General features: G+C 51.0%; 1 protein-coding gene across 1 annotated transcript; it reads left to right on the top strand.

The window, feature by feature from the left end:
• Nucleotides 1-7640: 7640 nt before the first annotated feature.
• DUSP5 (dual specificity phosphatase 5) lies at nucleotides 7641-21669 on the top strand. Its single transcript, XM_066239067.1, has 4 exons — nucleotides 7641-8245; nucleotides 12946-13094; nucleotides 16694-16913; nucleotides 20283-21669. Exons 1-4 carry the CDS (start codon nucleotides 7867-7869, stop codon nucleotides 20687-20689), a joined length of 1155 nt encoding a protein of 384 aa, XP_066095164.1. The 5' UTR covers nucleotides 7641-7866; the 3' UTR covers nucleotides 20690-21669.
• Nucleotides 21670-23319: the final 1650 nt, after the last annotated feature.

The following is a 23319-nucleotide window of genomic DNA, read 5'->3' on the forward strand; positions in this document are numbered from 1 at the left end:
TTGAAGGCTGGAAACATCTCCAGACAAAGAAAGAGAGAGAGAGAGCACACCAGCAGCAGCAGCAGCAGCACCACAGAGAGCTCCAACCAGAGCTGGTCGACACTTCATACACAGGTGGTTTTTTCCCATGGCCCACCCATCCTCCTTGCCCCCAGGGTCTTAGTAGGAGCAAATACAATGCCCACTCCAGGGCACATAGTTCCAATTTAAAAAAAATCGCCTGACCTGTGGTGGCGCAGTGGATAAAGCATGGACCTGGAAATGCTGAGGTCACTGGTTCGAAACCCTGGGCTTGCCTGGTCAAGGTACATATGAGAGTTGATGCTTCCAGCTCCTCCCCCCTTCTCTCTCTCTCTGTCTCTCTCTCCTCTCTCTCCCTCTCTGTCTCTCTCTCCTCTATAAAAATGAATAAATGAAATAAAATAATAATTAAAAAAAATCGCCTGACCTGTGGTGGCGCAGTGGATAAAGCATCGACCTGGAACGCTGAGGTCACCAGTTCAAAACCCTGGGCTTGCCTGGTCAAGGCACATATGAGAGTTGATGCTTCCTGCTCCTCCCTCCTCTCTCTCTCTCTCTCTCTCTCTCTCTCTCTCCTCTCTAAAAATTAATAAAAGAAAAATTAAGAAAAAAAATCAAGATACACGAGGCCTATCTTTCTGGGCAGAATCTCCAGAGCCAGGCTGGAGAGATGGCAAGCTTGCTCCTTCCAAACCCCTCCTGCCCCCAGCCCCCTCCCTACAGCTTTCTAGGATGTCCCCCCCACCCCTCCAGACCAGATGGGAAATGCTGCTTGGGGGAGGAACTGGAGATACAAACACCCCCCCCTCTCCAGGGGTTGCCTGTGGCTCCTCAACAGAGAGGGGAGAAGGGCGTCTCTTTACTTTCAAGTGTTTGCTCTCATCCTTTCTCTGTTCAGGTCCCGTCACAGCCAGTCTTTTTGTAGGACCTTTAAACTTCGAGTGAATGGACATTCTTTGCTGTACCCCTGTTTCATTCAGGGACCACAAGTGAAGAATTCTGGCAAACAAAAAGTTCTCTACGAGTCTGGAAAACAGTGATGGCAAGGAACCAGGACTGTTATCTTAAAAAAGAGGTGGGGGAAGGACAAGATGACAACCTTCAAATATTTCAAAGAGGGTCCGGATTTAACCGTATTTATTTCTCCAGATGTGGAAGCAAAGGGTAGAAGATACAGGGAAGTCGGCTTCAGCTCTGGGAGCGGGGCCAGCTGTAAAATGACGGCAACAGTACTTACATCTTGGGGTTATGAGGATTAAGGGCTCAAGAAATACCCAGCATCTAGCCCTGGCCGGGTGGCTTACTGGATAGAGCATCCTCCCAGTGTGCCAACGTCACGGGTTCTATCCCCCAGTCAGGAAACATGAGAAGCAACCAATGAGTGCACAACAAATGGAATGAGTTGAAGCTTCCCTCTCTCTCTCCCTTCCTCTCTCTCTCTCTCTCTCTCTCTCTCTCTCTCTCAAATCAATGGGAAAAAATACCTGGCATCTCCTAAAAATCCCAGGATATACTTGTTGCCTTTCTTGGCCTCTTTCAAAAATGTCTCATGAAGCAGGAAGCTCCCTCTCTGGAAAATTTCAATATAGAATTATAATTCCTTACTGCCAAGATTCTGTGCTTCGCTGCTGCCATGACTTTTCAGAAAGAAAAATACTGGCTCAACCGGAGTCCTCACCAGGTTCCAAGCCAGCAGACAAGGGCTTTGCACAGGGACTTCATTTAATCTCCTCCTCAGCCAGGCAGGAACTATTTATTATTGCCTCCCTCCTTCATGTTCAGATGAGGGAATTGTGGCTTACAGAGATGTAGCAACTTGCCCAAGGTCACACAATCAGTAATGGCAGCCAGAGACTTAAACCTTGGGGTGTCACCCTCCAGAAACCTTGCTCTTAGAATTAGAGGTGTTATTTATGAAATTTAAATGCCTCTCCCAGGCGCACCCTCTCTGATATTTCAGCCTTTATTGATCTCTCTTCTTTAAAATTTCTTCAGCTCTCTGCCTGATTGATGGTGGCAGTGGCTAGAGCATTGACCTGGGATGCTGAGGACCCAGGTTCGAAATGAGCTTGAGCACAGGCTCACCAGCTTGAGTGTGGGTTCGCTCGCTGGCTTGAGCCCAAAGGTCACTGGCTTGAAGCCCAAGGTCACTGGCTTGAAGCCCAAGGTCACTGGCTCAAAGAAGGGGTCACTAGCTCGGCTTGAGCTCCCTGGTCAGGGCACATATGAGAAGCAATCAATGAACAACTAAAGTGTCGCAACTACGAGTTAATGCTTCTCATCTCTCTGCCTTTCTGTTTCTTTCTCTGTCTGTCTCTGTCTCTCACACACAAAAAAAATTTCTTAAGCTCTCAATATCAAAACATCCAATGTAGCATTTATTGTAAGAACAGGGACTTATCTCTCTTACCTTACTATAACTGGGTATAAATAAATTTCTATTTATTTATTTATTTATTTATTTATTTATTTACAGAGACAGTGAGTCAGAGAGAGGGATAGACAGGGACAGACAGACAGGAACGAAGAGAAATGAGAAGCATCAATCATTAGTTTTTCATTGCGCATTGCAACACCTTAGTTGTTCATTGATTGCTTTCTTATATGTGCCTTGACCACGGGCCTTCAGCAGACCGAGTAACCCCTTGCTGGAGCCAGCAATCTTGGGTTCAAGCTGGTGAGTTTTTCCTCAAACCAGATGAGCCCGCACTCAAGCTGGTAACCTCGGGGTCTTGAACCCGCGTCTTCTGCATCCCAGTCCAACGCTCTATCCACTGCGCCACCGCCTGGTCAGGCAGATTTTTGTTCTTTAAATATCTCTCTATACTTGGCAGGCTTTGAGAAGAACAATTCATAGGCTTTCAATAATTTTTTCTTTGCCAGCTGAATTAGACAGCAAGTAACTCCCTCTCCCCTGCCCTGTCTACCCCCTTCTCGTCTCCCTGTGCCTTTAGAAAAGTCTCTTCTTGATGAGAACAAACACTACAGTAAATTCAAGAAGCTAACATTTATTGAATTCTTAATATGCACCAGGCACTGTTCTAAGCACTTTACATATATTGACTCAAGGACTCCTGACAGTAACCTATGAGCCAAGTCCTATTTTCACCCCCGTTTACAGAAGAGGAAACTGAGTGGGCCAGTGCGTCAGGATTTGATGAGTAAATGAGTGACTGCTTTGCTGATAGATAATGTTATTAGCAACAAATTCCTCATGCCTGCATCATGCAATACAGCTTTATGTACATGATGTCATTGTCACTCACCATTAGCAGACAGGCACTGATGTCCCCATTTTATGGAAGAGGTAACTATGGCTCGAAGAGGCTGTGTGATTCTCAACAGTCACACAGCCAGTGCTGTCTGTACCCCTGAGTGAGCACTGTGTTTGCTCCATTCTGAGAGTCTGGGGGCAAGGGAGATGGCAGGGTGACAGGGAGACCTATTTGCACAAAAGAACAATGTAAGTATTAGAGAGATGAGTAAAATCTGGAAAGAGCAGAGACTGGTCAGGAATCTGGACCTGTGACTCCTAGTTCAGTGCTCCTTCCTTTATCCAAGATGGCATGAAGCAGGTCTTGGGTCCAGACCTTCATTTGGGATCTTAAGCCAGAGCAAGCAGTGCTCTTTTTTAGAAAAGCATCATTTTTACTTCTCTGCATTTCCCACATGTTCAGTAATGAACACGTGCTACTTTCATAATCAGGAACAAACAAGCCAATGAAGAGAGGAGGCAAAATGCATCCTGCTGACAGGGCTGGGGCTGGTAGAGGGCCCAGTTACCTGGGATGGGGGAAGCAGGGCTGGGAGGGAATCCCGGCGGCCCCCACCGAGGCTGTGATGAGCAGGGACAGACAGGGCTTCCCAGGTCTGTGAAACTCCCTGACATTGGAAGCGGAGTACTATACCGTGTGTGCAGTTTTCCAAGGAGCAGGCACACAACTTTTTTAAAAGAGGCACTCATGACCCTCCAAAGAGTAAGGACACCAGCCGACAATGACGAACCAGGGCCTGCGGGTTAGGATGACTGGGTCAAATGAGGTCCAAGAAACCTAAATATCTTCTTGTCCCCCTCTGGGAATAACTGGCAGGAAGGAAAGAATGACAAGGAGAACAAGGTCCTACCTAATGGACTCACAGTGTTCATTTAAATCCTGCATCTCCTCCCCCTCTTGAGCCCACGCTCACCTCCATTCCAAAGCAGTAGGGAGCACAGGCAGGATTTACACAATTCTAGTCTGACACCCTCCTCTTCCTCCTGGGCCTGTGGCCAATGGATTCTAGTTCTGATCCTGGGGTCTGTGCATCCACACGGTCCGATAACCTCCTTACCCAGGATCTGAGACCCTGATTTATGCCATGGCCAACTTTCCTGCCAGGCACCTCCTGAAATGCTGCCAGCACCTCTCAAGTCTTAGCAAGAGGCTGAGTTCCATTCCTCCAACGTTAAGTTCCTGCCGTGCGCTAGGTGCTTCGATGGAGTCACAGGTGGTGGGATAAGTCCTGAGAGCGGCCTGGGGGCCAGGCTCATGGCAGGATAGATCCCACTCATGCTTCAGGTTGCGGGGAGGGGAACCCCAGGAGTCGGGGGAGGGGACTACAGGGTGCTTCTTGGAGGCGCATAGTACTCTGGAGCAGGTGCGTGAAGGTGAAGAGAAAGTTCCATACACAGGAGTGGGTGAGGCACTCCTGTTCTGTAGAAAGGGTGGAGGAAGCAAAATGCTGGGCCACTTTAGGAAACAGAGCAGGGGGAGGGGAGGACAGAAGGAAGGAAAGAAGCAAGGTTAGAGGTGGGTTATAACTAATTGGCCAGAACAAGGACTTTGGTGTTCTGCTAAGGAATTTGGGGTTTATCAGACAGTACGTAGGTTGTCATTGAAGGTTTCTGAGCAGAGCAGGTGGGCTCTATGCTCTGAACTATGATCAGAAAGATCACATTGCAGAGGATGAGAGTGAGGAGAGGGCATGGCCATTAGGAAACAGGATGCTACTGTAGGGCCCAGTGTGGGGGATAATGGGACCTTTTAACTATAGCCATGGGCAGGACCAGCTACGTCATTTGTGGCGTCCAGTGCAAAAGGAGAATGCAGGACCTCTTGTCCAAAGAGCATCAGGAATTGCAGAAGAGTGACAGCAGAGCATTAAACTAAGTATGGGGTCCTTCTAAGTGCACAGCTCACACACCCACGGAGCAGGCGGCCCTGACTACCGGACTGGAAGGGTCGCGTCCCAAGAGAGATCTGGAAGGCAGAGTCCTGCGACCTGGGATTCTACTGGATGTGGGAGGGAGCAATCCAGCTGACAGATGACCCTCCTCTACTGGTTAACAGGCCTCCCAACTCCTTACTGGGCACCCCCTGGGTGGCCCTTGATGAACTCTAACTTATTCACACATCTGAACTTCACCCCCCCTCCTTCCTCTTGCTACTCACCTAGACCTGTTCCTGTAGGGTCCCTATCTAAAGATGTCACCATGTACCCAATCACCCTAGGTAAACATCCTGGGTCACCCTCTACTCCTCTCTATCCCATCACTTTGGGAAATTTACTTCCTAAATGTTTCTCCCATCTGTGTGGCCTTTGCAGCTGCTGCTATCACTGCCCAGTTCCGGAGAGCCTTTATCAGCTCAGGCCTGGATTACCCACACAAGCTTCTATCTATCCCTCTGACTGTGGTCTGGGACTCCTCCCTGCTCTTAAGTAAAAGACCCATCCTCCACAGCGCTGCCTCAGGGAGGTCCACAAATGCTCACTTGTTCAAGCCACCAAGTAAGACCCCTCACCTGGGGCTGCTCCAGCCAAAGGATAAAATCAAAATGTCTTAAAATCTCTCCCAAGGCCCCCAGTCACCTGACCCTGCTTAATTTTCTAGTAAATGCCAGAAGTGCTTTGGTCTCCCACACACCTCCAGCACACACCATGCTTTCTTTACCTCCAGCAGCTTCCTCTGCCCAGAATGTCCTCCCCCTCCCCCTCCATGGCCTGGCTGACCTCAAGGCATTCTTCCAAGTTTGCCTCTGCTCTGGGAGGCTTTCTGCAGCCCCGCCCCACTCCCACGCACTCCCTGGATGGTCTTCCACACTGACTACAGTGATTACAGGAACTTAAAAAGCCCGGTGGCTGGGCCAGGCCTGCTCTCCAGGCTGGTGGAGGCTGGAGCAGACAGTGAGTCCTGCTTGCTTTGGAGTCCAGCACCCAGACCAGAGCTCCCTACCTGTGGGGCTCCGGGCTCAGGTGTCTGGGGGTGGGTGGCACTGGCAGAGCAGCCGATTTCAAGGAAGGCTGGCCCAGATAACCCCCAAAGGAAAAGAAAAACCCCACATCACAGCTTCCTTAAGACCCCACTGGCAGGGCGCGGTGGCACCTCTGGCTGAACGTGGCTATGACCCAGAGGTAACGCCTGCTAGCTGGTGTCCAGTTTGATTACCTTTGATTTCAGAATTTGATTTCTGCTTCCTCATAAAAGCCACATTCGCCATTGTCGGCAGTAGACCAGCCCCTCTAGCGGAGGCAGGCAGTTTTCCATTAGGCAGCCCCTCCCCCCTCGAGCTAACAATAAAATGGTTGGTCACGAACACGGGGGTGGAGACACGTTTCCCTCGCAGGTGTCCCTGCGGCTAGCAGAACCTGGCATAATGCTGAGCCTCAGTAAATACTTGAAAGGGTGAATCGTGCCCAGTTTCCCAAGATTGAGGTTGGGAAGCCTGAAGCCGCTGGGGACTCTGGCGGGGACAGACAGCCTGGGATTATACTTGATCCACAGATAATCCCCCAAAGCCAGAAGCCACCTGGACAGTTGTCTGGACTGAGCTCCGCCAAAAGATGTATAGTGATGCGGTAGCTGATTTCACGACAGGCTTTTCAGGGGCCAGAAAACGGCTCTTCAAAAAACAACTATTCTAATTATTATTGGAATATGACAGAGAAAAGGACTGTCAATCCTTTAAGGGCAGAATCCATTTGGAAAGATCAATTGCTGGTTCTTCTCTCCCCAATTTTACTTGGAGGTACTTTTATTACGGAAAATTACAAAGATACAGAAAAGTGGAGAAGCAAAGTATTGTAATAAACACTCCGGTACCCGTCACTGAGCTTCAGCTACACGAACACCAGCCCGATCTCAGTTCATCTATAAACCACCCCTTGAAGCAAATCCCAACTGTCATCCCAGTTCACGCGTCAAGGCTGGTAGGGGTCAGAATTCATTTCTGATTCATCCTGGGCATTGGCCGAGGGCCCCCCTTGCCCTGCCCAGCACGGTGCCGGGCACGGACCCCAGCAGGTTCCTAACCTACGTCTATGAAACTCTAAGCCCGATTGCGCGGCGCCGGCCCGGCCTCCTCCGCTTCCTCCACTTCCCGCACAGCGTGGGTCATATCGGCTTCGCGGCGTTCCTGACACCCCGCCAGCAGCGCTCCGTGATGCGCGAGTGAGTCTCTCCGCGCAACCCCACAGAGAGCACGAGGGAGGAGCCTCCCACTTCCTCTTTCTCGGGCTGACTAACCTCCTGCGCCCTCCCCGCGCGTCCGGCCCCCGGGGGCGTGGCCACGGCCCGAGGGGGCGGGGAAACACCCATATTCGCCCTTATATGGGCAGCCACGTCAGAGCCCTCACACTCCACTTAAGACGCGGCGCTGGCAGCGGAATCCCCGACTTCTGAGGCGGCGAGTGGCCGGGCTGGCCGCCGAGCGTGCGGGGCGGGAAAGAAGAGCTGAGCGTCCGCTCCGGCGCCGGGCTCGGTAGGCCGGCTGGCCGGCCGCGGCCCCGCGGAGCGCCCTCCTGTGCCCCGCCAGCGGGCACCCTGGCCGTGAGCACCTGCGCGGCGCGGGGCCGCTGGGCGGCGGCATGAAGGTCACGTCGCTCGACGGGCGCCAGCTGCGCAAGATGCTCCGCAAGGAGGCGGCGGCGCGCTGCGTGGTGCTGGACTGCCGGCCCTACCTGGCCTTCGCCGCCTCCTGCGTGCGCGGCTCGCTCAACGTCAACCTCAACTCGGTGGTGCTGCGGCGGGCCCGCGGCGGCGCGGTGTCGGCGCGCTACGTGCTGCCCGACGAGGCGGCGCGCGAGCGGCTGCTGCAGGAGGGCGGCGGCGGCGTGGCGGCCGTGGTCGTGCTGGACCAGGGCAGCCGCCACTGGCAGAAGCTGCGGGAGGAGAGCGCCGCGCGCGTCGTGCTCACCTCGCTGCTCGCCTGCCTGCCCGCCGGCCCGCGGGTCTACTTCCTCAAAGGTGAGCGCGTCGGCGCCGCCGCCCTGCCTCCCCTCCCCCACCCTCCGGGACGGCCCCCCTGGGACCCGGGAAGGCTCCGCTGGCCGGAGTCGGCGCCCTGGAGCCCCCCTGGGACCCGGGAAGGCTCCCCTGGCCGGAGTCGGCACGCTGGCGCCCGAGCGCGCCGGGGAGGGTGCTGCCAGTGTTAGCGCTTCCCCATCCCCACCTGCGTTCCTCGAAAGCGCCTGACAGCGTGTCTGCCCCGGTGGGTGCGGCGGTTAGCAGCCGGGGGCGCCGCTCCTTAGCCGGCCGGGGGCTATCGGGCCGTGCTGGGCGCGGGCCCCGGTTCCTGGCGCGGGCTTCGCTGGTCTCACCGGGGCCCGGGCTCCGAGCCTTCCCGATAGACGTATCTGGCAGGATCGGCAGGTCACGACTTCCCCAGGAGCGTGGCGCCGCGGTGTCCCCCTTCCTCCCGCCCGGACAATTAACATACTTTAGGCAGTGTCTTCGCCGACCCCCTCTTGCCTTTTTGACCCCGGCGAGCCCCTCCCCTTCCTTTCCATTTCGTTTTATTGCTCTTTATTGTTTTCCTGCGGCCTCCCCTTCCCCCTCCCAGGCCTTTCTCTAGTTCAATTTGGAGCTAACAGCTTTCCCACCCTTTTCACCTCCTCCCTCCCTCGCCCCGGGATAATCCTAGGTCCAGAGCCACGCTGGGTGGCTGGTTTAGCGCGCCGCAGGGTGGTGGTGGAAGGGGTTGTGTCGCTTTTGGTTTGAGACCCCAGAAGCTGTGCCACCCGTCTGCCCGTTACACCTGCTGGGGAGATGACTTTGACTTCCGGTGGTGGGTGGGTGATTGATTCTAAAAGCCAAGAACATCGATCTCTGGGTATTTCCTATGACTGCCCCCTCCGCTTCATATTTGAGTACTTTGTAACCTCAAATGTGTGGAAGACCTATTCCGAAGTGCAGAATTGAGGGTTCAGGCCAGGCGACGCCCCAAAGCTCTGCCAAACCTGATGCCAAGATCTTGAGCTGTAACAGTGATGTGGTTCAGAACTCGGGTGTGCAGTGAGCTGAGAGTGAGGGCCCTGTTTTAAAACCTTGCGGCTAGGGGAATTTCACACACCTCCAGGCCAGGACATTCCTTAGGCACCAGGACAGCTTCCACTCTATTAGCACCTCTAGCAGGGTGTCCCCTGCTGGTTCCTGTTAGGGCGATGACAAAGGCAGATAGGTGATGGTACTCCTTCCTCTCCAGCCAGCTTCAGCCCCAGGCTATGGAGGGATGCCTTCCAACCTTGTGAAGGTTTCACACATGGCCCCTGATTTCTCTTCCTGATGTGGTTTTTGTCTCCTTTTTAGCAATGAGTACAGGAAAAGCTTCCACCTCCACAATAGCATGAAGGGTATGTTCCAGGAAATCCCTCCTGGTCCTACCTCTGCTCCCCACCCCTCTCTGGGGGGCCTTGCTGACAGTTTAGAGGTTATTGCCATAGGAAGTAGGCAGCTCTGTAGACTTACAGCTCAGGAAAATTCATGTTTAATATTTTTTAAGGAAAGTAATAATACATAGGTAAAAATTTGAACAGTACAAAGGTTGTGTGATGCAAAATGAGTCTTCTGCACACCCTTAGAACCAAGTTCCACTCCACAGAGATGGCCACCAGTTATTTATTGTTAATCTTTAAAGTGAGTTTTCCGTATCTTTTAAAAATGTAATAATTTAAAAAAATTAATAATTTTATAAATTTCCTGTCCTTGTCTATATCACCCAACTAGATCTTGGGAGATTTGTTCCTATCAGAGCATACAAGTCTGGTTTACTTATTTAACCAGTCCCTTGGTGATAGTCAGTGGGTTGCTGCCAACGTCACTCTCTGAAACAGAGTGGTACAGTGTATTTTTATCCAGATGCTTTTGTGTGTGCACTATCTTTCAGAATATTTGGAGGCTTGCCAGGTCAAAAGTTATCTATATTTTAAATTTCAGTAACAATTGCTTATTACTTACTTCCCCTTATAACACTGCTAAACTTCAAGTTGTTGCTAAAGAAAATTTTTATTTCCTTATCTAACTTAGGTTCACATATGAGTTCAGTTTAATCTAGTGGCATCCCAGATCTTGGGGATACAGTGCCTTTTAATCTCCCTTAATCTCCCCCCTCCCAAAACACCCCACACATGCAGTCATGCTCCCCTGGTAATGCGATGGTGATCGAACACAGAATCGCTCTGAAGAGGGTTGAAGCAGCCAAAAGAATTGCCAGCGCTCTCAAGTGAGGCACCAGAGAGGAATGTTCTGTCTCTCCACGCCTCTGATGGGAGTGGGTGAAAGACAGAGACCATCTAATCTGGAGGACTCCTCCTGACCCAGGCTTAAAGAGGCAGGGCTCTGTTTATCTGCGTTTCAGCAGCACTGAGACTCATTGTCTGCCTGTCTCCCTTTGTCAACAGGCAGTCAGGAGCCAGCATACACCTACCCGCACCTCCTTTCTGGACTCCTGGCAGCCAGCTCCTAAGTGCTCTATTTAAAGCCAAGAGATGGGGTGGCCTGAGGGCTTCTTTCCTAAGCTTCTTCCTGCTGTTTGGAAGAGCTGAGCCACTCTTACTCCAAAGTCTCATCCCATATTACTGTTTATTCCCCGGAACCAGAATGTTGAGGCACAGTCACAGGAAGTGATTTACTAACTTCCACTTCCAAAGAAGCCCTGTATCAGAGAAGCTCTGTATCTGTATGTCTGGCTTCTCTCTGCCTCCTAGGAGAGCAGGGGGCCAGGCGCGGTGGTTGGGGGCAGGGGTACACTAAGCCACAAATACTTGCCTTTGCCTTCCCTCTCTGGCACGGCTCCTGTCATGGTAACCGGGAACTTGGTCACTACAGAGGACCAGAAGGTCATCTGGAAGGCCTGATGGATTATTTGTTGAAGTGACTACAGGGGAGATTTGGGTGTACTAAATGGGGGCAGGGGGCAGTTCCAGCAAGCTGAGAGGAAGCAGTAATGGCGAGATGACTCATTCGAGGAATTGGTGGCTTCTGGGAGGGAGCTGGAGACTGCCATGCAATCCATTAACCACTTGTTTACTGCAGGGGCTTTGAAAGGTCACCATGTGCTCTGCTGTGGGACTCACAACACCAAAAGGCAAAGAAAAGGGGGGGAGGGTTGGAAAATACATGGCCTCAGAATGTGTCTTTTCAATGGATGGTTTGACCCCCAAGTGAATTCTCTGGGCCAGAAAAAGACAGAAGCAGTTTTCTGGACACTCTGTGAATGACCTCAGGTTCCTTTGGATTGGCAGCAAAGGGTTTCCCAGGCAAGGCTGGCCAGGTCAGCCATCAGCTCTCTCCGCATTCTGAGCCTTCGGAGGCCAGCTTTTCACTTGGTTCTTCCCCACTGAGTGTACGGGCCCGAAAAGGTGTTCCTGTCTCTGTACGGATGCGCTCATATTTCTGTGACTTACCAGATAGTACATTTTCACTTTAAGGGATCCATTTGGAGAAGTTTCAGTGTGCTATTAAGAATGTTTACAGAATCGCACCTGTCAGTATAGTAGTTGACTTATCAGTTGGAGGGCATGTGGGGGACAGAAAGTTCAGAAAGGCCCTGGCCTGTTGGCTCAATGGTAGAGCGTTGTCCTGGCGTGCGGAAGTCCCGGGTTCGATTCCCGGTCAGGGCACACAGGAGAAGCGCCCATCTGCTTCTCCACCCTTCCCCCTCTCCTTCCTCTCTGTCTCTCTCTTCCCCTCCCGCAGCCAAGGCTCCATTGGAGCAAAGATGGCCCGAGCGCTGAGGATGGCTCTGTGGCCTCTGCCTCAGGTGCTAGGGTGGCTCTGGTCGCAACAGAGCAACGCCCCAGATGGGCAGAGCATCGCCCCCTAGTGGGCATGTCGGGTGGATCCCGGTCGGGCGCATGCGGGAGTCTGTCTGACTGCCTCCCCATTTCCAGCTTCAGAAAAATACAAAAGGAAAAAAAAAAAGCAAGAAAGTTCAGGAGGGAAGGGTAATAAGGAAATAAAGAGGGAGGGTAGGTGTTAAATCAAGGGGACAGTTTTTACTTAGGAGGTTGAGATTTAAGTTCAGAAGGTCCCATTCCTCCAGTTTGGTTTGAAAGGTAATAATCTAGATTGATTACTCTAAATTGGACCTATGGAGAGAATTGTCAGCAGTGTTCTTAGCACCTTGGGAGTGAGAAAGGGCAGGGCTGTTTTATTGCCCTGAGTTTAGATCTCATATTAGCCCCCATCTCCTTATGAAAGGAGGGGTTTCCTCTGTAATCTAGTTTAGAGCTGATGGGCTACGGATGAAACCAACCAGTTTAGACATTTCTTTTTTCTAGAAAATTAATGAAACTGCACAATCACACCTACATAAATAAGAGAAAAAATAGCTTTTGTTTTCTGGAGGGATCTGGTTAATATTTGCCAGATGTCAGATATATTTCCTTTCAAGGTTTAAGCTGCTTCTGATAGACAGAAGAAGTTAATCATTGCCTCTCTGACCTGTAGCTTTTTAGAATTGTGTGTATGTGTGAGTGTGTGTAGCACATTTATTTTCTATAAAACTATTAGTTGGTTTGGGTTGGCTTTTTTTTTATATGACCAAAATCTATATTAACCTAGTATTTTTGATGCTTCCACACTCAGGGTATTGATTAATTGTGGAAAATTTTCTGGCAGCCTGAGAAATCAATGCTTACGTCTGTCTGACTTGTTTTTTCTTATAGGAGGATATGAGACTTTCTACTCGGAATATCCTGAGTGTTGCGTGGACGTAGAACCCGTTTCACAAGAGAAGACGGAGACCGAGAGAGCCCTCATCAGCCAGTGTGGGAGACCAGTGCTCAGCATCAGCTATAGGCCAGCCTACGACCAGGTACGTGGTGTGGGTGCTCCGTGGCTCCCGGCCCTGGCCCTCCCTCAGCACCCTGACTTCCTCGCCCTGCTCAGCGGCCATGGCGGCTGCTCTTGTGGCTCAGGGTTTTGGCGGAGCCCTCTAGCTTTAGAGAGCCTCTATGGCGTGCCAACTTGAGTTTCCATCCAAGAGCACATGGCTTCCTTCCAGCAAACAAGCTGACAAGAGCAAACGAGCCACAGGATGCTTGACAGCTTCTGGAGAAAAGAGGAAGTGAACAATGTGTTATTCTTAGCTGGCCTGGGAGGTGCAGAGAAGCTTCGAAATCTTGGTTTAGGTTTCCCTGAAGATGTTTCAGAGCTGACTTTCAGGCTTCCTGTGTTGATCTTTGTAATTGCTCATGCTCTACAGTTTCTGCACGCCAACCCAGTACCTGTCAAGGTGTGTCTTCTTGGTATTTTTAACTGAAATGAGGTGTGGGGGAGGGGCGCGGAGGGGGAGGTAGAAGAAGGGTTGTGGAGAAACGACAACCCTTGTCTAAGCAGGCTTGTCTAAGGGTTTCTGATGCTTACAATTCCCTAAATTCTGGAACCAGAGGAGATAAAGAGATACCAGGGGATTATAGATTTCTACAAACGTATTGTTTGTTTTTTTTCCTTTCCTTCAAAAATTTTATTTGGTGACAACTCAGCAAAGGAAGCATGAAGTAGAAGGGAGGAGGGTGAGGAACAGGCAGGCAAAGGACCCACATCTGGCAGGAACCAGGGATCAAAACCCACCTTCCCGTTTTACAGAAGGGAAGAGCTGTTTCATGGCCACCAAGGTGATGGGTTTGCCAAGAATCCTGTGGCAGGGTCATGGCAGCACTAGACCCAGAATCCTTGGCTCGTGACCCCCTTTCTGCTTTTCAGGACCTTGTTCTGCTTTCCAAACACCTTCTTTTGGAAAGGGGCCTTTCTCTTCTAGGCACCTGATGTGGTGGGAGGAGCTATTCTAATTTTCCCCCCAAGTAAGATTGTACCCAGAATCATAAGAAGGCAGATTTCTTTATGCTGCCTAAAATGCCAGCTGCGCACCATGAGTGGAGCGGAGCTCTGGCCTGGGGGTGAATTCCGAGTCAAGCCAGGTGACCTTTCTTTGAATGGGATTGTTGGTCAGGAAGCCTGTTAGTTTGGCAACATGCCAGCGTTTTTATTTTGTTTGTTTTCCTTTATGAAAGATACACTTTGTGATGAACCCTCAACTGACAAGACGTGGGTCATCCAGCTTTGTTGATTTCTATTTTTGTTTGTTGTTTGGGTTATATTTCCCCCCTTGTTTCTCCAAAAATGAAAGAGAAACAAGAATCGGCAGGATGTTGTAAAAGCGCTGCGGACCTTTGGCACAGCGAGGACCAGACCAGGGTGGCCCACCTGTGTCTCCAGGGTGCATCTAGGGAACCCCTTAGTGCTACTTCTAAGAAGCAGGGCGAGGTCGTGTTAACCTTTGGGATTTCTGAAGGCCCTTGGCTTCTGCCTCTTGCGTGTAAGCAGAAGGTTCAGAAAGGGAAAGACACATGGTTTCAGGGGGGGGTGTGGGGGCTCAGCTCCAGAAGAAACTGGACAGGATCCTGGGCCTGGTCTGTCCGCGTTTTCCAGGCGCTGAGGTGAGAGTGAGCTCTCCATAGGTCCATCTAACTGGAGTGTTAGCCTAGAGGCCAGCCACAGTAGGCCCTGAGAAAAATAGTGGTTGTTACTAGTACTGCCTTTCACAAAATCCTACAGCAGAGTGATTTTCAACCTGTTTTATCTCATGGCACGTAGAAACTAATTACTAAAGTTATGCTGCACACCAAAAAAAAATGTTTTTTGCCAATCTGACAAAAAAAAAACCACCCAGGTATACTTTTGATTGATTTACTAAAGATAATAATAGTAATTACCTACCCTTTTTGTGTCAGGATGACTTTTTAAAAAATCAGGTGCCCATACTAGTATTTAAGGATTTCTGGTTCCAAGAATTAACCAGTCAGGTGCAACCTTGTTATGTGACGTGGCCAATAGGATGTAATTCTATTATGCGGCCTATCTATTTACAGTTCAAGACAGGGCATTCACACCAGAGGGCTGTTGTTTGTTGCCTGTTGTCATTTTTTATCTGACAGTCTTGGGAAAAGAGGTCGGTGCCCCTGACTAAATGGTCAGGTACTGCGTGTTTTAGAAATTCTGGGGCACACTGGTAGAAAAGGGTTGCTCTTTAACTTTCTTCCAAGTGACCAAACTGGTCTTTGCATAAACATCTGACTTCTCAGGAAAGAAAAGGCAAACAGCACCTGTGAGGAAAGTGAGAATGGCCTGCTGCTCGCCCTTGTCCCATGCCCCTTTTCCTATTTTAGGTCTGGTTGAGTTTCCATTCTACTCTTACTCCAGGACAGGAAATGGAAACACGGGAAGCGGATGGATGATAGGAAAAGGCTCCCAAAGACCAGCCACTATCCTTCTAGCCCATTGTGTTCCTCTGAATCCCTAGGGGCTCCCATTGTTCCAACTATCACTGGCTTTTCTGTCTTTCTTCCTTTGTTAATGTTGAGTGTGTTTATCTATGCGCCCAGGAAGCCGGCCCCTCAACTGAACTATCCAGCGTGGAGCCTTGGCCTTGCCAGCTGTGGGTGGGTGGAGGAATGGATCCTAGAGCCCTTGTGGGGGGCAGTGGAACCCAGGGACCAGAGGTGGGATGCCCCTGAGCCTACAGTTCCAGAGGCAGCAGAGGGAGAACAGGAGTTGGGGTCCTGGAAATGTTAAGACAGCCACAATCAAACCAGCTGGCAGATCTTTCTGGCTTTGCCTCAGGGTGGGTGGTCGCTGGTTCTAAGGGGGATCCTCCGGAACTCAAAACTTGGTGTGTAGGTGGTCTCCCAAAAGGGAGAGGATGTGAGCATCTCACCAAAACCTTCCACCCCACGGGAAGATGATCGGGTGGGGGAAGCCCCTCTGCACCTGGCCTAACCGCTTTTTTTTTTTTTTGTCTGAGGATTCTTAGTACATAGTGGCTGTTTTTACTTCTAAGAAGCATACTTTTTAGAAGGCGAGGGACCCTGTTTTATTGTCTCTGAAACCTGATGCCTCTTAGGATCAATAGTGTCCTGGGTTTGATGAAATACGCTATATAAAAACACATCAGGACTGGGGGGGGGCTCATCTTGTTGACCCCTCAGCATTTTATCTACGAGGAAACAGACAGCCCTCGTTGAAGAGCGTGCCCTGGTGCTCTCGGGCCAGCTAGAACTTGAACACGGGCATCTCCTTTCCCATCGCACTGCACTGCTGCTCATCCTCGTCAGTACAGGCAGGCTGCTGGCATCGCCTGCCTCCTTGATACGTGGAAGAAAATGGAAGTCGTTGCCATGTGGGCTTTACCGTCACTGAGTCACCAGCAGTCATGTGGGGTAGAGAGTCTGCCAGGATGGAGGCTTCTTCACCTGTACTCTTGCTTGAGCGGCCTTGTCTCTGAACTCTTTCTACCTGGAAACCAGGAAGGGAACCTCCCACCTGAAAACAAATAGGTCAGGGTTGTTTTGTTTCCTCTCCCAAGTGAGCAGGCTAATCCAATCTTTCCTGCTTGTCCTTTGCCCCTGCTTCCAGGGTGGCCCAGTTGAAATCCTTCCGTTCCTCTACCTTGGAAGTGCCTACCATGCATCCAAGTGCGAGTTCCTCGCCAACCTGCGCATCACGGCCCTGCTGAACGTCTCGCGGCGGACCTCCGAGGCTGGCTCAGGCCACCTACACTACAAATGGATCCCCGTGGAAGACAGCCACACGGCTGACATTAGCTCCCACTTTCAAGAAGCAATAGACTTCATTGGTAGGTTCAGCTATTTCCCCGCAGCTGTTCTGGGCGCCTCATAGGGACACAAGTCCTTGGATTTGGATGTACTGACGGCAGCTACCTTTGCAGAGGAGAAAAGTGTATTCTGTGTGCGGCTGCCAAGAGTTGGAGCCAAGAGCGGATGCAACCACCCAAAAGGCAGAGGGGAAGATTTGAGTTGCTATTAGTGGGAGCTTTAATTTGCAAGATAAATTAATACAATTTTATGGCAATAGGCACTGCCGCTCCCGTTTTGGTTTCTGGCTGGGCAGGAAGCACAGCACGTCTGTGCGAAATCTCCACGCAAGGGAAGCAGGGGAGAGAAAGAATCATCCTAACAGTACTTGTACGTAGGGTGGGATATTTTAAAAAGCAAACAGAAGGATTGAGAGAGCACTACTTACGCACTAAGCCCCAAGGGCCCTGGCAGTTTGCCACAGTTTTTAGCAAACCGCTTAGGAGGCAATTTGTTTTGCATTTCCAGCTAATTTTGGACTAAAGAATAGCACTTGACTCAGGCTCCAAGCTTTGTGCACAGGAAAGTTGGCATCTTTTGCATCCTTTCTGTATTCTGTGAGTCAGTTACCGTGTGCTCTGCTGTGCAGGGCTGGCCGGTAACCTCCGGTCCCTTGGCCTGTTCTCTTGGGCATTGGCTTTCCAGTTCTGCATGTAGCTCGAGTGTCCTCCCATTTGACATCTCTTTCCCCCATTTCTCCCCCTGGAGGCTGGACTGACCTTTTTCTGTCTCAAATTTGCAAGCACCTCTCCCTAGCCTTGTGGTGTTGCCTTGCTTTCCAGAGTCCTTTCCCTTGAACATGCATAGTTGTTGCAGCTGAGTTGTGATTTTCCTGTGTCTTGTTCTGAAGGATCTTGGAAAGGAAAATGCAGGTGTTGGGCACAGCAGTAGTTACTTAGTGCAGGTAGCAATTAAAAGGCCCCCTGTGAGCCACATGGTGGCCATCAGCACTCGTCACAGGCGTTTTCTGCTCCACGGGGAGCTATAGAGAAAGTTACCAGAGGCAAAAGGCCGAGCCTGTCCTTGTCCTCTGAGCCTCGTGGCAGAGACAGTTCCTTTGGAATCTCAGGAAGGCAGCTAAAGGATGTGCTCGGGTGGGAAAGCCGTGCCCTTCTCAACCTGCTAGCTGCTCAGTGAGGTCGTGAAACCCGCCCCATCCATTTCTCAGGAGGCTCCCTCCCCATCCTGTGTGTGTATTGTGCCCGTTTGTGTACACAACCCCACACACCCACAGCGTTTGGAAAGCACGGGATGCCCCCCCCCCCGGTCTTCTTGCCCTGCTGATGGAAGGGGGGACTGAGGCTTAGCCGTGCCCTGACCCTTTCCAAGGGGTAGGCCAGCCCCGAAGGGTAGAGTGGCATTCAGAAGAAGCAATGCGCTCTAGACCTTTTGCTTTTTTGGATGTGGCATTGAGCCAATTAAAGTTAGACTGCAAGGAGGCCAACAGAGAATCAAAGAAAAATGAGTCATGACCCTATAGTCCTGGGGACTTGGGGTCCCCTTTGAACTCCTGTATAGGGCCTTTTTCCCCTTTGAGTCAGAGACTGAATTCGAGGCACCTCTGATGAGCTACAGTGGGGTGTTCTTAGATGGGGAAACTCCAGGGTTCTTCCCTGACTCCTCAGAAACTCGATCTTTTAGCTCTTGTAGATTCGTTCTTGCAAACTCCTCGAACTTGAGGGAGGTGGGGGAGAGAGAGGGCTGACTTAAATGTTTTGGCCTGGCCAGCTAGCTCAGTCAGTTAGAGCATTGACCCCAAACACCAAAGTTGCAGGTTCAGTTCCTGGTCAGGGCACGTACAGAAAGCAACCAGTGAAGGCACAGCTAAGTGGAACAACAAATGAATGCTTTTTTCTTCCTCTCTCCTTTTGCCCCTCCTCTTTTACCCTTCTCCATTTCCCCTTCCCCCCTTCTCCTTCTCCTCCCACTCCCTCCCCCCTCCATCTCCCCCTCTTTCTGTCTCTAAAAAAAAAATCACTAAAACCTTAAATGTTTTTGCATACCACGGGTTTACCTAGTGTCATATCGAACGTCCTGTAATGTAATTGTATCTTTAGTAGGAGGAGGGGGGCTTGGAAAGACCTTTTGGTGGTTTTTATTTTTATTTGAGGTGTACATATGTTTAACCTTTTACCTCTTCCCATTTTTAAACAGCTGTAGCTCTTTTGGGGGCAGGAGGATAACAGATAAGGAGGGTGCCCTCACCCTCCCTTTTGTCACATTGGGCTAAAGAATGCTAACTGATGGGGTCGCTTTATAGCAGTGACTCCCATTGTTGTGCAAGGTGGAGTTTGTGAAAGCCATTTATATCTTCCACCTAGTGAGCATCATTTAGCCTGGGCTGTAATTAGTGGCTGTGCATTGTATGTTGTATGTTTGGTAGTGGGAACCCTGGGAGCTAAGCCAAGCATCCTTCCCTGGCACAGCCAGACAGGGCGCCTGGGGAGGTCAGAAGGCATCTACCAAGATGGCGACTAGGTCATCACCATTACACTCAGACCCCAAAAGGCATGATTTGCTTTTCTAAGTCCGTCTTTGAGCCTGGGACCCTCTTAGAAAAGTGGGCATACCCAATGAAAATTTACATGCAATTTCTTTTTTTTTTTTTTTTCATTTTTCTGAAGCTGGAAACAGGGAGAGACAGTCAGACAGACTCCCGCATGCGCCCGACCGGGATCCACCCGGCACGCCCACCAGGGGCGACGCTTTGCCCACCAGGGGGCGATGCTCTGCCCATCCTGGGCGTCGCCATGTTGCGACCAGAGCCACTCTAGCGCCTGAGGCAGAGGCCACAGAGCCATCCCCAGCGCCCGGGCCATCTTTGCTCCAATGGAGCCTTGGCTGCGGGAGGGGAAGAGAGAGACAGAGAGGAAAGCGCGGCGGAGGGGTGGAGAAGCAAATGGGCGCTTCTCCTGTGTGCCCTGGCCGGGAATCGAACCCGGGTCCTCCGCACGCTAGGCCGACGCTCTACCGCTGAGCCAACCGGCCAGGGCAATTTACATGCAATTTCAAGGCTTTTCCAATGCCCTCTTGAAAATCATCCATATTAAAAAAACATCTTCAGGAAGGGATTGCTCCAGGTCTAGAACCTTCAGTGGTAGAATCTGTGCAGCCATCCTGGAGCTCTGGGAAGTAGCTCTAAGAATTAGAAAGGTCCTACGTGGGGAGGCACTGGTGGGACCCCAAAGCTCTGTCCTCATCACTGGGGGGTTGAAGATTGTTGTAGGATGATGACTCTTGAGCAGACGTGACAGTGTGATAACTAGATCACTTCTGTATTTAGTGCTTGTGTTTGCCATTGCCTTTGGATTCTAATCCCAACTCACTCCCCCATTTTTTCTTCCTTCCAGACTGTGTCAGGGAAAAGGGAGGCAAGGTCCTGGTCCACTGTGAGGCTGGGATCTCCCGCTCCCCCACCATCTGCATGGCTTACCTCATGAAGACCAGGCAGTTTCGCCTGAAGGACGCCTTCGAGTACATCAAGCAGAGGCGGGGTGTGGTCTCACCCAACTTTGGTTTTATGGGCCAGCTCCTGCAATATGAGTCTGAGATCCTGCCTTCCACGCCCACCCCCCAGGCTCCTTCCTGCCAAGGGGAGGCAGCCAGCTCTTCGTTCCTAGCCCATTTGCAGACACTGAACCCTGACGTGCAGGGTTCCTACTGCACATTCCCTACCTCGGTGCTGGCGCCAGTGCCCACCCACTCGCCGGTCTCGGAGCTCAGCAGGAGCCCCATGGCCACAGCCACATCCTGCTAGACCTGGGTGGGGGGACCTGCCCAGCCCCAAGAACAACTGTGATCCTGTTTTTTAAACTTGTGGACATTTCATACCCGTGCAATACTGAAGACCCCTCGCTCTCTCCCGCTGCCCCCGTGGGATAGATTAGCGAGGGGTCGCCAGGTTTGCAAATGAACTTCAGACCAACCTCGGGGATAGGTTCTTGGGACCGAAGGAAGGCCAAGCCATTATGAGAGCACAGCCTGTGCCGACTACTGTACTTCCAGACCCCCTGCCCTCTCAGGACCGCCAGTCCTGGCGCCTCCAAGTTCGCCTTTTCATTTCAAGCATAAGGCAATAACCACCTGCAGCCACACGGGAGAGAGCAGTCGCTGGACGGGAGAAAGGGCAGGTACAAAGCCACTTCATTCTGAAGGAAGCACAATTTCCACCGGACTTTTTTTACCTTTGGCAGACTCCACATCTCTCTGTCGCTTCAGGGAATAAGCTGATTATCCAGTCGGGAAAGCAACCCTACAGGGTTCATGAGGACTCAAGAAGGAGGCTGATTTGGACCCTCCTACCCTTTCGAGATTCCCTCTTGGGTCCCATGGAGGCAGTTCATTGAAGTAGCGAGTCGTCGGCACGTCGGGGTTTGCCTTGTCACTGTGGGTCATTCCCTGACTTCGGACTTTTGGCATGACTCGTACTCATACTTGAACCTTTCTCGCTGCACCTCTACTCAAAGCAACTCGGGTGTCATTTTGAAGAGAGTTCTTTTAGACTAAAAACCACCTGTTTGAGGTGGTGGCAGTGGGTGCCAGGAGGAAAAGGTACCTGCTGTCTGGGTCTGTGTCACTGACCTGGTCTTTCCCCAGCTTGCTGCCCTTATCTGTGCTTGTCTGTCTCTTGTGACACTTGTTTTTCCCCTGCCCCTGGGGGTTGTCTTCAAACTGTTGACTTCTAGGATTTGCTGATTTCACAGTGTGGTACTACTTTGTTTCTGTCTGTAGGTTATTTCTCCAGGGGAAAAGGCAATAATTTCCTAAAAACCCATATGAATGTGAAGAAAAGCAGTATGTTACTGATTGTTGTCATTGTCATTGTTTTTTTTATAGTGTAAAATAAAAATAGTAAAAAGAAAAAAAGCCACTTTTCCGTGTTGGTGATTTGGGGTAAGGGAGGGATGAATACATTTTGGGGGGAAGCAGCCTTGGTGTTCTTTCCAAAGGGACTAGGGCGTTGGTGGTGGGTCGCAGCTGGAGACACAGGCTACACATCCGCTCGCAAGTGATCTCAACAATGCAGCATGTAATGCTTTCCGGTGCTCACTTGCAAGAGCAGTCCTGGGCACAGGCCACACGGCGAGGTGGTCAGCATATCTGCTCGCTCACTTGCAGGAGCAGTCCTGGGCACAGGCCACACGGCGAGGTGGTCAGCATATCTGCTCGCTCACTTGCAAGAGCAGTCCTGGGCACAGGCCACACGGCGAGGTGGTCAGCATATCTGCTCGCTCACTTGCAAGAGCAGTCCTGGGCACAGGCCACACGGCGAGGTGGTCAGCATATCTGCTCGCTCACTTGGCAAGAGCAGTCCTGGGCACAGGCCACACGGCGAGGTGGTCAGCATATCTGCTCGCTCACTGCAAGAGCAGTCCTGGGCACAGGCCACACGGCGAGGTGGTCAGCATATCTGCTCGCTCGGGGCTCTTCAGTCCCATGAGCCCAGGCTACGAATTTGACTTGAACCTCAGATTCTCCATCTGTAAAAGGAGTAAAGTGAGCTAGAGCCCCAAAGTCTCAGCCTCCTCCCAGTACCTGGCACATTGCAAAGACTCAGAAAAGGTTGGGAAAATGGCCACAGAATGGAGATGTGAACTAGGTGAAGGTTTGCCTTAAGTGCCTACCCCCCACCCCTTTTTACCCTGGGAACTAATCCTTTCAGGTAATTCCCTCAGGAGTTTCTAGGTAAATCCCTCAATGAGTGGGGGTTTAAATCTAAGGCCACGGTGACTTGCCTTCTGAGTAATTTCCCCTGTACTGACATCTCCCCACAGCGGGCTGTGCCTCCACTCCAGTCTGACTCTTGGGACCTGTTTCCTAATCAGAAGAAATCAAACGCTGGCATTATGCCACCCTGTCAGCTGGTGCCTGACAGGATTCCAACCATACCCTTCAATTCCGGAGGGCCCAGAGGCCTGCAGCTTCCACAGCAGGTGGCCTGTCAGTAAATACCAAGATGGCGGCCAAGCCTTGGGGAGTCCAACGCTTTCTAGACATCTCACCTCAAAGGCTTTGCTTGAGAACTTGCTTTCCTCATGCCTTTCCACAGTTTTCTTGGAAAACCTTCAAATAAGAAAGCCACTCAGACTGAGGACATTGCATTTGCTTCAGTCTGTGCCTCTCATCTGCATAGTCCAAGCAGGGCTTCCATGGGAGGAAAGAAAGACGGGGAAGTCCTGGGTCCAAACCCTCACACACCCCAAACTCCAGGATTTTGGAATTAATCTCAAATCTCTCTAGACCAGGGGTCGGGAACCTATGGCTCGCGAGCCAGATGTGGCTCTTTTGAAGGCTGCATCTGGCTTGCAGACAAATCTTTTTTTTTTTTTTTTTTAATTTTATTTATTTTTTATTTTATTTATTCATTTTTAGAGAGGAGAGAGAGAG

The sequence above is a fragment of the Saccopteryx bilineata genome, chromosome 7 (genome assembly GCF_036850765.1).
Source record: "Saccopteryx bilineata isolate mSacBil1 chromosome 7, mSacBil1_pri_phased_curated, whole genome shotgun sequence".
NCBI lineage: Eukaryota > Metazoa > Chordata > Mammalia > Chiroptera > Emballonuridae > Saccopteryx > Saccopteryx bilineata.

Coding starts and splice junctions, on each gene's coding strand:
- DUSP5 (XM_066239067.1), top strand. CDS start 7,867: ATGAAGGTCACGTCGCTCGACGGGCGCCAGCTGCGCAAGATGCTCCGC. Junction 8,246..12,945: donor GCGGGTCTACTTCCTCAAAG/GTGAGCGCGTCG, acceptor TTTTTCTTATAG/GAGGATATGAGACTTTCTAC. Junction 16,914..20,282: donor AGAAGCAATAGACTTCATTG/GTAGGTTCAGCT, acceptor TCTTCCTTCCAG/ACTGTGTCAGGGAAAAGGGA.